This window comes from Mytilus galloprovincialis, chromosome 10 (assembly GCF_965363235.1).
Source record: "Mytilus galloprovincialis chromosome 10, xbMytGall1.hap1.1, whole genome shotgun sequence".
Taxonomy (NCBI): domain Eukaryota; kingdom Metazoa; phylum Mollusca; class Bivalvia; order Mytilida; family Mytilidae; genus Mytilus; species Mytilus galloprovincialis.
In genome coordinates, this window is record NC_134847.1 from 56,288,409 (window position 1) to 56,302,449 (window position 14,041).

Sequence of the window (14,041 nt, forward strand, 5' to 3'; positions counted from 1 at the left end):
ATTTTCAAAATATTATAATATAGCCATGATGATGACGCAAAAGATTATGAATAAGATTTGAACATTATTTGAATTTAATGTTGGTGAAAGTCAAATTTGTTTTACCATACACGATATGTTGAACAGACGGATAGATGAAGAGGAAATCTTGTGAGCTGTTAGAATTAAAGTAAACAAAATACAAAGGCACCCGTTCTGGACGACATTGTAAATGAAAATATCAAATCAACATCTAACTGTATTTGGCAGCCGAAAAATTACGATGATTTCTTCTTCAACACTAGAAACTCTTGGTTAATTAGCTTCCTAGTACACAGTAACCCGGTTTAAAAAATAAAAACATGATATGAAAGGCAAGCTTTTTAATAATATCTGGAGGGTATGTGTACTTCCTATGCAGGCGCTTTTGAAATGTTGCTAGATAAAAATGGAAAGTTCATAATTGGGAAGCTGAAATCATCTCTTTGTCGTAAATTGTTATTGTCAACCGACCCTCATTGCCAATGTCTAGATTTAAGTAAAATATGAGACATACTTAACCGTATATGTTGTATCTTTTCATTTCAAGTTCGTTGGAACAGATGCGTTCAATCATGGAAGTAATATATATAAATTTATACTGAATAAGACACTAAGAATACATACAACCAATGAAATAAGCTACTGCAAGCAGTCAATGTACTGATATGAAAGTGCATTACAATCGAACCAAGAATATATAAAAAGAAGTGATGCGTTGCGATGCACATATGTTTTGCTGTAATTGAGACCAAATGACCGATACTGTTGTTATGTTAACATGACCCTAAGTTAATGGGAAGTAAAGGTCGTGTAGATCCGAGTCGAGACAACAATACACACTTAAGGTTATAATAGTTTATTACGACAAGTTTTAAATTGTCCATGGTCTAGACACGCTGTGAATATAAGTAATCAGCAGTAATCTACATTTTGTAAGGCAAAAAAAAAGTGACAAAAAAGCTACGAGGGGGTGTTCACTACCTTAACTACCCATGAAGTTCTCGCATCGATCGGTCGTCATTGGCTGACGCCTTTTCTGACATTGTAATTACAATTTTAACAGGTGAACATTTCATATAAATGAATATGTTTTTTTAAATCTGCATACTTTTTTTATTATTTGTTATTAATTCCTTTGTATATGCATTACATTTATGCTGATTTTTGTTTCAAATTCAATTAAGTGACCGTCATATTTGAACAGACATCGACATTTTAAATTTAAATTAAATTAAAAAAAATAGAAATGGTGAAATAAAAATAAATACCATTACACACAAAATTACATTGTTATACATGTATACGTAAATAGATCTGATCTTATCATTTTAATTTGTCCAGAGGAATAACACTGAAATCGATGTTCTGCAGATCTGTCTGATTATTTTACACAAATACATTCTAACTACTATAAATCATTCATCTGTGCAGTGGCAGTAAATTTCAAAGAAATCTCCTTGTTTTGTTTTAACATTAGCGTATAGCATTCTCGTAAGATAAAGAAAGTAGAAAGAAGCTGCCGTTGTGTTGCTGTTTCAAATACGAATACTCCAAACCTCTTTTTGATCAGTTTAACTGAATTTAAAAGTGTTTAAGAGACATTTTTCATGCACACTTTGTGGTTTCACCTCTGAATGCGATATTATAAAGATATTCAAAACAACGTAAGGTTTCATTATAAGTTCATTCCGAGTGTTATATTTTTGATTTGCATAAAGCATCTGACTGAATGAAGCCCCCTCACACAAAGACATTTCAAATATGAAGTTAACTTGATTTATTCGCAAGAATTTTATCCCCAATAACAATTTACATAATTCTTATTCATTGTGAACCTAACATTTATTTCCTATGAATTGCAGTGTCATTATTTTAAATGAATTTGCGTGTAGATATACATTTAATATTAGATTAACACGTACCATTTAATATAACATTGAGTTCAGTGTTTATTGTTCTGAACATATTAAATTTTACATAATAAAATCCGATTTATTTGAATTTGTTTTCTGTTAAATTGTCTTTTTTTCTATCTCAGTATTTTTGTTAATCAATAGGACCAAGAATATATGGGGAGATGGTGTTATTGATAAATAATATTCATTGTTAGTTAATCTGTCCTTCAAGGTTTTGAATTGTTAAACCTGTACTTTCGGTAACTGTTACAAGCTTATAAAGTATTTTACCAAATAACTACCTGAAATTACATAATTATCTTATAGCATAAAGGGTGTAAACAACTCATGAACTATACCAGGTTTATGATTTATTACCCTAGACGCGAGTTTCGTCTACTAAGGACAGACCAGTAGCACTCGAATGTAAACATGTCGAAGTTGAAGAGCATTTGAAACAAAAAAGTCCCAAAAGATATGGCATAATTTGGCTTTAAGGCCATCTACGCCTGGATTTGAAGAAATTTAGAGTTTCAAATGATTTTAACATTACATATGAACAGAAAATGATCGTTGTCGTCTAAATGATAAATCAGGTCAGCAAAGAGAATACAAAGCTGTTATTGCATTTGAGCATTAAATGCCGGGTTCCAATTTATAAATACCAAACAGTTTTTTTTCACTATTTGCAATAATTTCAGAATATAGTTAAAAATAAACATTCAAATACGAAAATGAACAAGGCAAATGGCTGTAAAAATATTCAACTATGCAATCTAGCAATCTAAAGACATGAATTATAAAATGCAGTTTCTACTTACTTTTTACGTTTTCCAGCATTAACCAGAACAAAAACTGACAAAAACACCAGAATAAGTAACACTTTCTGCGACATTCCCAAGGTTTTTTACATCATGACAAGAAGAAGAAAAAAAACCAACTGTTTAAAGGTAAATAAATACCTCAATGAATTTATATTATTGTATTTAGTTGTGAAACCGTCATGCTCCAAATGAATCCCAAATCGGTTCAACTTTTCCTTTTCCCTTTCGTATAGACGTACCTTAAGGCTGAGAGGGTTATATGTATTTTTACAATTAAAAGGACTTATCTTCAAACATAGGGAGAGCGGGTGGTTCATGATTATATTAAGCTCTGGTATGTTTCAAGTCCATAGCCTTCTATTGTCAAAACGATTATCTTTTTTTTCATTTTCGTAATGAGTTTCGTGGAACCCTGCGTCTTGCTTGCATTTTCTGCTGCCAGTGCAAAAGTGTTATCTTCACTGACTACAGTGTTTTATAAGTTCAATACGGAATTTCTTTTTCAAATCTGATTCTTCAAACAAATGCTATTACTTGATCACGAAGAAGCTTCTTTGAAAGATTCATAAAATATCACATAAATTAATGAAGTCGACGAAATTTGTAGAGTCACTATCATAAAATTGAGAATGGAAATGGGGAATGTGTCAAAGAGACAACAATCCGACCAAATAAAAAACAACAGCAGAGGGTCACCAACAGGTCTTCAATGCAGCGAGAAATTCCCGCACCCGGAGGCGCCCCTCAGCTGGCCCCCAAACAAATATACACTAGTCCAGTGACAATGAACGCCATACTAATTTCCAAATTGTACACTAGAAACTAAAATTAAAATAATACAAGACTAACAAAGGCCAGAGGCTCCTGACTTGGGACAGGCGCAAAAATGCGGCGGGGTTAAACATGTTTGTGAGATCTCAACCCTCCCCCTATACCTCTAACCAATGTAGAAAAGTAAACGCATAACAATACGCACATTAAAATTCAGTTCAAGAGAAGTCCGAGTCTGATGTCAGAAGATGTAACCAAAGAAAATAAACATAAATCATACTTCAATTCTGCTATATTCTGTGCAGGCAAGACAGAAATGAAACAGGGAAACATTAAACAAACAGGACCTTAAAAACGGATTTAATCAACAATTGCATTATTTTCTTTTTCTTTTCGCATTCTCTTTTACATCTCCGTAGTGACCTTATTTACCCCTAGCCAGCATTTACTTTCAATGTGATAAATACATTTGTGATTTTCTATTTTCAGTAAATTGATCATGAAAGCAACCACGGCTGGTAATCTACACACGCAGAACATTTGGTTCTGCAATGAAAACCGTGAGAGGATTTTCCGGTTGTGCTTGAGTGGAGCAATTGTCACCGCTTCAAAAGGTATGTACATTTCTAAATCTCAATTTTCTTATTCAACTGATCAAAATATTGAAAATCGGAGAATGCTATGCTGTGGTGAATACTTTAACGAAGAGATACATGTATCATTTCCTGTTGTACGTAGAGTTGAACTCCTACAAAATCAGTTGTCCCACGAGTAATTGCCTAAAAAAGTGACATTTCAATTTTGAAATGGTTCTATTTACAGACCTACAAGTTCAAATTTAGTTTTTTTTCGTGCAATGGGTATGAATATTGTTTTTGGCGGCTTGTGCGCTGTCCTGTGTTGATAGACGTCTTAATAATTCCAAAAACTACATTTTTTCATGAAGTCATGCGTGAGGGGATCGGTTCTGATTGAGGACATCGTGAATGCGTGAGGGGAGGTACAAATCATATCTTTATATTCAAGCTATGAGTCGTTGAAGCTTACCTAAATTTGGCTACATTGTTCATGAAAAAACACATATGTGAGTGTGCTTAAAAAAGTTTATGAGATTGGATTATGAAATAATTGTAGGAACCTAGGTTTAATAAATAATATGTTTCACGAAGAATAAAGACAAAAATGTTGTCAACAATTTTGTTTTCTTGCTACAAGTAAAAACTAGACCGATTATTTGCCCACATATGCAAATTTGGAGACAGATTTGCAATTCAATAGTTGTATCAATAAATCAACATATTTAAACAAATATCAAATTTTATGTTTTTAGAATCATCTTTTTTTTTTAAATAAACTATTTTAGGGGAGATAACTCCTTTAATAAATGTGTATTATTTTTAAAAGCATGGTTCAATGATAAAGATAATGTTAATGGAAAGCTAGATACATATTTTTCTCATAAAAGTAATTTCCAAATGGAAAAATATCTTGATATTCAAAGTTTTCAATCAAGACAAATATGTAAATTTCGCATAAGTGCTCACCAATTAAGAGTAGAAAAAGAGCGACATAAGAACAAACCTATAGAAAGGTCACAGAGGACTTGTAATTTTTGTTCTCATAATGATATTGAAGATGATTTTCATTTTTTAATTAACTGTCCATTGTATAATCAATGTAGAGAATCACTGTTTGCACAAGCTCATGAACACTGTCAAAATTTCAATAACTTGGACTGCAAATCAAAATTTTTATGGTTAATGACCACTGAAGATCAACATATACTGAAAAAGTTATGCATTTTTCTTATCCAGAGTTTTCAATTGAGATCCACAAATTCTGTTAATGGCTAAATCTCTTTTAGTTTATCTATATATATATATATTTTAAATTCAAAAATTTAATTTAAGTGCACATTTCTCTATGTGTATGCATATTTCTTCTATTATTATGTAAATGCTTATAAACAAACTGCAGTAAAACTCTAAGGTGCTTATCATATTCCTGCAATTGTCAAAAAATATAATTATATACATAAATATCTAGTAATTGGTTGCTGTGTGTACATGGGAGAAAAATACCCTTATATCTAATCAGTTGGGGCTGCATATCATTTGTATGCAACTCAAAACACCATATCTGTTTAAAGGGGAATAATCCTTACAGAAATTGATTGATTGTCTCCCATATTACTTTCTATTCCATGTGCATGCAATAACTGTTCAGAGTTCTATTGTCATGTATTTCATTTTATTATTTCATTGTTATAACAAATCATTGTAATCATTGTATGAAATTTAAAACCCGCAAGGGTCCATAATTGGATTAATAAAGTATTCTTATTCTTATTCTATTCTTATTCTTATAACATGAATTTTCATTAAGCTTTTTTCAACTGATTTTTACAGTTCCCAGAGGGTTTAGTTCACTTCGAGGGCGGGGATAACTTGTATCTCCATGGCTTTTTGTAGAGAGTCAATTTCAGTCCTCTTTTCCTTTTTCCTTTGAACAATGGCATTTTCTGAAATTATCTGTGCTTTTTAATCAGCATTGATTTGATCACATTTATTCATTGAGTCAACAAAAGTCACAAAGCCAAAGATTAAAAAAAACTGTTTGTACTTCCCCTCACGCATTCACGATGTCCTCAATCAGAACCGATCCCCTCACGCATGACTTCATGGAAAAATGTTGTTTTTGGAATTATTAAGACGTCTATCAACACAGGACAGCGCACACGCCGCCAAAAACAACAGTCATACCCATTGCACGAAAAAAAAACTAAATTTGAACTTGTAGGTCTGTAAATAGAACCATTTCAAAATTGAAATGTCACTTTTTTAGGCAATTACTCGTGGGACAACTGATTTTGTAGGAGTTCAACTCTACGTACAACAGGAAATGATACATGTATCTCTTCGTTAAAGTATTCACCACAGCATAGCATTCTCCGATTTTTAATATTTTGATCAGTTGAATAAGAAAATTGAGATTTAGAAATGTACATACCTTTTGAAGCGGTGACAATTACTCCACTCAAGCACAACCGGAAAATCCTCTCACGGTTTTCATTGCAGAACCAAATGTTCTGCGTGTGTAGATTACCAGCCGTGGCAACTCAAACAAGTATCATTCGATGGACATTTAAAATTTATTCAAACTTGATAGACCTATGGTTGAAGGCTGCATGTTGATCTCGAGATATCTATTGGTTAGTGTTGACGTTATATTGCCGACACATTGGCTCGTTACCTGTCTCATTTTGTTCATTAAAAGATTGAGTGAACATTTGGGAAAACACTATGGTATTCAAAAAAGCACTTTAAAACAAAACTTTGAAAGTCACAGTCGAACCAGAAATATACTTCTGTAAAAACGACTGAACAGTACATAATTTTATTTTACAACTACACGTATTTCGTGTGTGTGGACGGCAAACATATATAGCTATATCGCAAATATTCTTAACTATGAAGTTATATATTTGTCATTTGGTTGTTTTGTGAATTGTACTTCTATTGAACAGCTCGTATAACAAGGTATATGTATGGGATATTCAACCCTACAGTAAATATACACATATCAACAAATGGTAACATATATTCTGTGTTACACCCTTTTCATGCCTTGTCGAACAACAAAAATATTAGATAAAGGAAAAGTACAGAATCTCACACATGAAATTTCATTAAATCTATTTCAAACCAAGTTAATATCATGAATATTATTGGTATCCTAGTGAAATGCAGGCAAATTAAATTCACTTTCGAATGTCTATACACTGCAAACTGCTATACTAGGGTCACATGACGTATTTTTATTCAATATACAAATAGAACAGTTGCTGTGAAGAATAAAAATCATCTTTTTCTAATTTACTTGTCGGTTTTCTTCAGAATGATTTCTGATGAATAAGTACAAACAGGAACAGGCCTTTTGGAATTTTTACTCTGTGGAATTAAAGTGCCTTCGTTGGTGAATTCTCCGCACATGAATTTTGTTTTGCTCTGTGTACATACTGTACATATCCATCATATCTATGTAAAGTCGTGATCCTGTTATTTAGTTTTACACAAAGTGAATTGTCAAACAACATTATAAGTAAATCTCCAATAATTGCAGTTCAAAAATATTTAAAAAAAAACTTTATTTAGAATATTACAATAAAAATGAGAATGGAAATGGGGACGTGTGTATAACAGAAAATAATCCGACCAAAAAAGAGCAAAAACAACTTCAATACTGCGAGAAAATATCGCACCCAAGTGTATTCATACCTTTGATATTGTATTTTATCCCATCTCCTCTCTCTCTTTTAGTGAAGGGGTAGTTGAAACTGAAAATCTCAAGGTTTTATACATCTAAATATAAACAATTATAGTTATATATATTTTTATTTAGTTGCTCTTAATTTATTTAATGCTCACTTTGTACGCCTTCCTGCATCAGTCACAACAAAAACTGACAAAATCACCAGAATAACAATAATCCTCTGTGTCATTTTCTTCAGCTGTTTATCATTCTGGGGTTACGAAAAGTATATGGCAAAATATATATTTTTAGTCAATTATGTCATTGCAAGGTCACGTTTAAAGTATATATTTTCTGTTTTAGGTATTATTCAAACAGGTTAACTTTTCTTTTCATTCTCATCTGTTGACGTTTAAGTAGGTATCATGTATGCATTTAAATAAATGACAAAGGTTCATGGTAGTAGCTAGCATAAGAGATGGGAGGGACTATCACAAAAAGTTAAAAAATGAGAGAAAAAAAATGTGAATATTACAGTAGTTCGAATGATGTGTTGTAAATGAATTCAAAGCAAACAAGGAGAAGCAACGATATTTCAATAGTGTTCATAGTGTTAAGATCACAAAGACTCGTCATGCTCATAAAGCCAAGAAGCCGGAAAATTTTGAAAAAAAACAATCTTCAAACAATTCCGTAATATCAGTTGCACAACTTCAACATGTGTACAAATGTTATGTGAAGTCTTATGGATCTTGGTTGAAAACTGTAGAAATTGAAATCTTGTACCCTATTTCATAAGTTTTGCCGACAAATTTGTTCCCCAGTATGGATGAATGAACACATATTTCCCAAATAGTTCCATAATATCAGATATACACAACTTGAAACATATGTGCAATCTTCCTGCGAAGTTTCATGCATGGATCTGGGTTGAAAACCGTAGGAGTTGATTATACAAAGTAGGTACCCACTTCCCATCTATCCCCGGCACTCCTCTCTAGATCACCACACTAACATTAATTGTTTTGGCCTGTACAGATATCTAAACTTAAACGAAAGGCAAACAACTGTTTATAAATGTTTCATCTGCAATGCAGTAAAATTAAACTATCGTATTTCATTTTCAATTTCATAATATCGGTGTGCAGCCTTAAATGTTTAGAATGCAACAGGTTAACACAAATAAAGTATTCATGTCATGCTGTCTTTCAAGTCTTTCAAAATTAAGCAGAATATGTGGTTTTGTCACATAGTTATGCAGTTTTGTTTTGTTTTCTCTATATTTTCGTGTTTATAGACACCACATTTGAAGTACTCGTAATAGAATCAGAGACATGTGTTTTCATGTGTATACAAGTCTCTGACAGAAGTAACCAGCGAAATTATCATCTGGATATCCTTAATATATCATCCACCCTTCAATGACTGTATTTGCGAACGGTTTTGTATATACATGTACCAATACTCGTTTGAATTGTTTTACATTTGTCATTTTTTTATAGCTGACTACGCGGTATGGTGGGGAAGCAATGATTTTTTTGGGGGGAAAAGTTCGTTTCAAGGTTTTTGGAGAAATAAAAAATTTGTTTTTAACCCTGAGTAAAAAAAAATTGTTTGTTTCACCCTGAGCTGCCACTATATTGAAAGAAGAAAAAATGTTGTCGACTTGTCGTCAAAAAAATAGAAAAAACAAGGTTTGTCCAAAAAAAATTCCATAGCCCCATACTATGTGTTTAGTATAGTAATCACCGGTTTAAAAACTTGCACAATAACATGAAACTATGGCATACATTAAACCTGGGACTATTATACTATTAGTATAATATAATAGTCCAAGATGAACGGAGGAACTGTAGAAAAAAAACCAACATCATCATCATTCCTGCTCAAAATAGTTGTCATTCTAAAATTCATAATCAGCTCGGCATGAAGACAAAAAATTCACCAATCTTAATCTTGAATGCACACAGTTAAGAAATATGCCAACAACAGTTGTTTATACCTGTTTAATGCATATCAAAAGTAATCATACGGTTTATTATATATGTTCCAGACCGTATGAGTATTTGGACCGTACGCGTACGGTCTGACTAATATTAAGAAGTTGGTCACGTTTATCAGATACAAATGTATATAACAGATCAACATAGCTTACATCTCAAATTAATGTAAAAAGTTCAATAGTAATTGAAATAAAACAAAATAACGTTATAACTATTTTAAAAAATCACGTTTATTTAATCTGTTAATCTCCTGTATTTAGCATGTCAGTAATTCATATATTGAAGCCAAGTATGCTAATTAAAATTGAAGTTATCGGAAGTAAACTTAGAGTGGGAGGACAATCGTTTTAGAATATTAAGGAACTTTACAAAAAAAATGCAAAGCAACGTGCATGAACAAATTATGTTACTGTAAAAAAAATATGACGTTCTTTGTGGAAGTCAGTGTCACCTTGAGTACCAAAATAGGAATCACGGATATAAAAATAAACACATATTTAATTTCAATTGTTCGCTTAATCATTTCATCCATATACATGTAATAAAATCAATTTGTATAACTAAAAATTAAAAATAATGATTTTGATAAATATTTGTTTAAATTTAACCAATATGATCCCAAAACATCAGCTGGACCGTACGCGTATACTCATACGGTCCGACCGTACGCGTATGGTCGGACCGTACGAGTATACGTATACGGTCCGGACCGTAGGCGTACGGTCCAAATACTCATATGGTCTGGAACATATATACAAAGGGAAAACAATACTTTGTAAATGCCATGTTTCCGAAGCGCTTTTCTTGATTCACCTTCATCGGTAACCGTTCAAAGCAGAATATTTGAAGGCCAAGGATGTAGAAGAAGCGAACTAGTTGAAGAGCTTTTTGACCAAAAAGGACCTATGAATTATAGTCAAATATATGTAAATAACCTTAACTTTTCCTGAGGGTGTTGAAACTTATAGTTTCTTAATAATCTGTAAATTCATAAACGAACATTTCGCTGTTAGTTTTCTCGTTTGAATTGTTTTAGATTTGTCATTTCGGGGCCTATTATAGCTGACTAAGCGTTATGGGCTTTGCTCATTGATGAAGTCCATACGGTGACCTATAGTTGTTAATTTCTGTGTCATTTGGTCTATCGTGGAGAGTTGTCTCATCGGCAATCATACCACATCGATCTTCATTTTTTATATTTTAGTTTAGATAGGTTTGTTAAAACTCATCTCAGTGCCCAAGTACTACATGGCTACTGAGCTGATGATACCATCAGTGACTGATATCCAGTCCACTGGCAGCGGTAGCGATTCAAGGCTGTACAAAAATGAATACAGCATTTTATGGATTCCATGCGTCCGAAGTAGTAGTTTCTGAATTTACCTTCACAAGGAACGCTCAAAGCCGAATATATGAAAGCCAAATTCGAATCACGGATGTCTATGTCGAAGAATCGAATTGTATTCAGCAGACACATATATTTTTGTTTAAAAAACGGAACGTCATGCTAGCTAATGTCTAGACTAGGTTAAAAAATTTAAACTTAAAAGTACATAATAGTAGTTAATATTATTGCTATCCTATATTCAAATACAAATGTAGACAATTTTACCTTTAAACAATTCGTTAAAGTGTGTGTTTAAGTTTCATTTAAATTGGAGTTTTATACTGACAAGCACACGATATTGCAAACAGACGATGTTGGTTTTTCATAACTATTTACTTTTTTTTTTCTCTCATCTATTTGTTTTTTAGGAAGACAAAACCCTTCCAGTACACATTTCTCTGAGAAAATCTGTTGAGATATTCATTTAAAAGGTAGTAAAGATTCTCCAATAGGAAACAGCCAAAATATTGTGTGATTTTTTTACAGAGACAACTATTTATTTTTACAAAGTTCTATTCTTTATGAACCAGCAATTTGTATGCCCCATTTATGATTTCTGGTCTGTGCGTCCGTTCGGCCGCCTGTTCGTTCGTCTGTCTGTCCGTTCGTTCGTTTGTTTGTTCGTTCGTTCGTCCGTCCGTCCGTCTGTCCCGCTTCATGTTAAAGTTTTTGGTCAAGGTATTTTTTGATGAAGTTAAGGTCCTATCAACTTGAAACTTAGTACACATGCTCCTTATGATATGATCTTTCTAATTTTAATGCCAAATTAGAGTTTTGACCACTGACCATAAAAAGTGATAGTGCGATTGGGGCATCCGTGTAGTATGGACACATTCTTATTCTAACTGTTGTTGGTATATTTTAGAATATTAATCGTGGAAGCTTCAAGTAGTATATATTGCTTTTCAAACAGTTGACCTTTCACCACAATTATAAAACTATTTTGCAAAGTTAGGTTAACGAAAATCAATAGCCAATTCCTTCCTCCTAAGCTGGCCAGTATATTTATACAAGGATATTGATCGAGCAGGGCCGTAACTACCTATGAGGCAGGGGAGGCAGTGAATTTTCTACACCAAATTCTTTTCTGAAGTAATAAAATGAAATATTCACAATATGTACACGAAGAACTTGAATTTATATTATAAACAATACAAGTTTTAACAGTGTGATTATGATACGTGATATATCTGTCATTTTCCGGATTTTTTTTTCCGAAAGTGAACCGTTTCGGTATTTTATTTTTCGTGTGGCCGTCCGTCTGTTATTCAGTATTTATACGAGAACACATATGAAACTTTGCTTTCGACAATTTTGAATAAAACTTAACTATATTCACATTTATTTAGGGGCTCCATAAAGCAGAGGAAGTTCCCTTTGTATTGTGAATCTTTTATGATATTGGAAATTCGTTACCGGCTGAATCAGCTGTAGTGTCATTTTTTTAACGTCTCCCGACCGATCGTACGAGAACATTATGGCCTTAGTAGTTAAACACTCCCAAATCGTCGAAGCAGAGACTTTCTTAACTAAATATATACTAGTTTAGAAAGTCCCTGGGTGAAGTTATATACATGTCTGTTCAGCTTTCTAAAATATTAAAATTTAAGGTCCTCGACAAAAAAATATCGTGCTTTCTATGATCTTGCTTTATATGTTTTTTTTTAACTTACCAGTTTGATTTCTAACAAAAATATCTTTAAATACAGATAATCATTGTTTATATAAAAAAATGCTTCAAGGATCCAGCAATACTGATGTTTCTTAAAGTAAGGAAATCGAAGGAAAACGGGTGATTTTTAGCCATATTGAGAATAAAATCTGCGGTCACAATGTATTTAATGTTAATAATTATAGGTCAAAGTACGGCTTTCAAGACGGAGCCTGGCTTACCCCGAACAACAATCTCAGTTTGTTTTTGCATAAAAATTGCTTCCAGGTTCAAGTAATACTGATGTTTCTTAAAATAAATAAATCGACGGAAAACGGGTCATTTTTAGCCATTTTACTGCAAGAAAAAAATTGGCGGCCCCCAAACCCCTGCCTCCCCTAAATTCGAACCCTAGTTACGGCCCTGTCGAGTTTCGAGTTTTAAAGTATATAAACTGGTAGTATCCATGTTCTTTAAAATCAAATAGATGAAGTTCAACATTGATTTTTTTAATGTACCATGGAGTAATTACGTGCATTGTCATACAATTTTTTTTAAATCACTTCCTTTATAAAATAGCATCAGTCATTCTTTAATCTACTATAAATACTTAAGAAGATGAAGGACTCTAACGAAACTGTTTATATAAATGCATGAGTGTCAGCTCAATTTAAAAATATATATATATATATATATTGGTTTTAAAAAATACTTCTGTTAAGAAACCCCTTGAATTCATTGGAATCTGTCAATGTGACGGTTCTGTCTTTGGTTAAGGAGATAATTTTATGTACAAAAATGAGAAAACCTTGTATTTAGATGCTTCAAAACTTATAATTTGTTTACAAATAAACAAATTGGTTTTTAGACATACTAGTACGTCACTGTAAATCCAAACTGGGTAAAAAATATATGAAAATAAACACAACCAACTGACAACATAATATAGTCAGGATTTTTGATGAGGAATCACATTGAATTTAAATGAGAGCCAGTGACGCTAAATTAAATATCTGAATCAAGGTTTGCATTTTACACAACACCCAAATACGTTGTTTTTTCAAGACAACTGGAAATGGAGAAAAATTTTCACATATTATTTCTGAAATAGGAATACGCTTTGAAAATAATTTCTTTCATTTCAAATAAAATTCAAAAAGTTGCACCATTTTGATTCATATTGTAACATCAAATTTTAATGAATTTTATAAGGTTAAAATTTCTTTGATCTTTCTGCA

The 14,041-nt window shown here is 32.3% G+C and overlaps 1 protein-coding gene across 2 annotated transcripts in view; it reads right to left on the reverse strand.

The window, feature by feature from the left end:
- Positions 1 to 8,093, reverse strand: part of LOC143047895 (uncharacterized) — a 43,263-nt gene extending 35,170 nt beyond the window's left edge. Inside the window, exon 1 of one of the 2 annotated variants that reach the window (XM_076221220.1) lies at positions 7,939 to 8,093. In XM_076221220.1, coding sequence (XP_076077335.1) covers positions 7,939 to 8,012 — 74 coding nt within the window. In that variant the 5' untranslated portion in view covers positions 8,013 to 8,093. Of the gene's footprint in view, positions 1 to 2,737; positions 2,888 to 7,938 lie in introns of those variants that run through there. The other variant, XM_076221219.1, reaches the window with a different exon arrangement.
- Between the last annotated feature and the right edge of the window lie 5,948 nt (positions 8,094 to 14,041).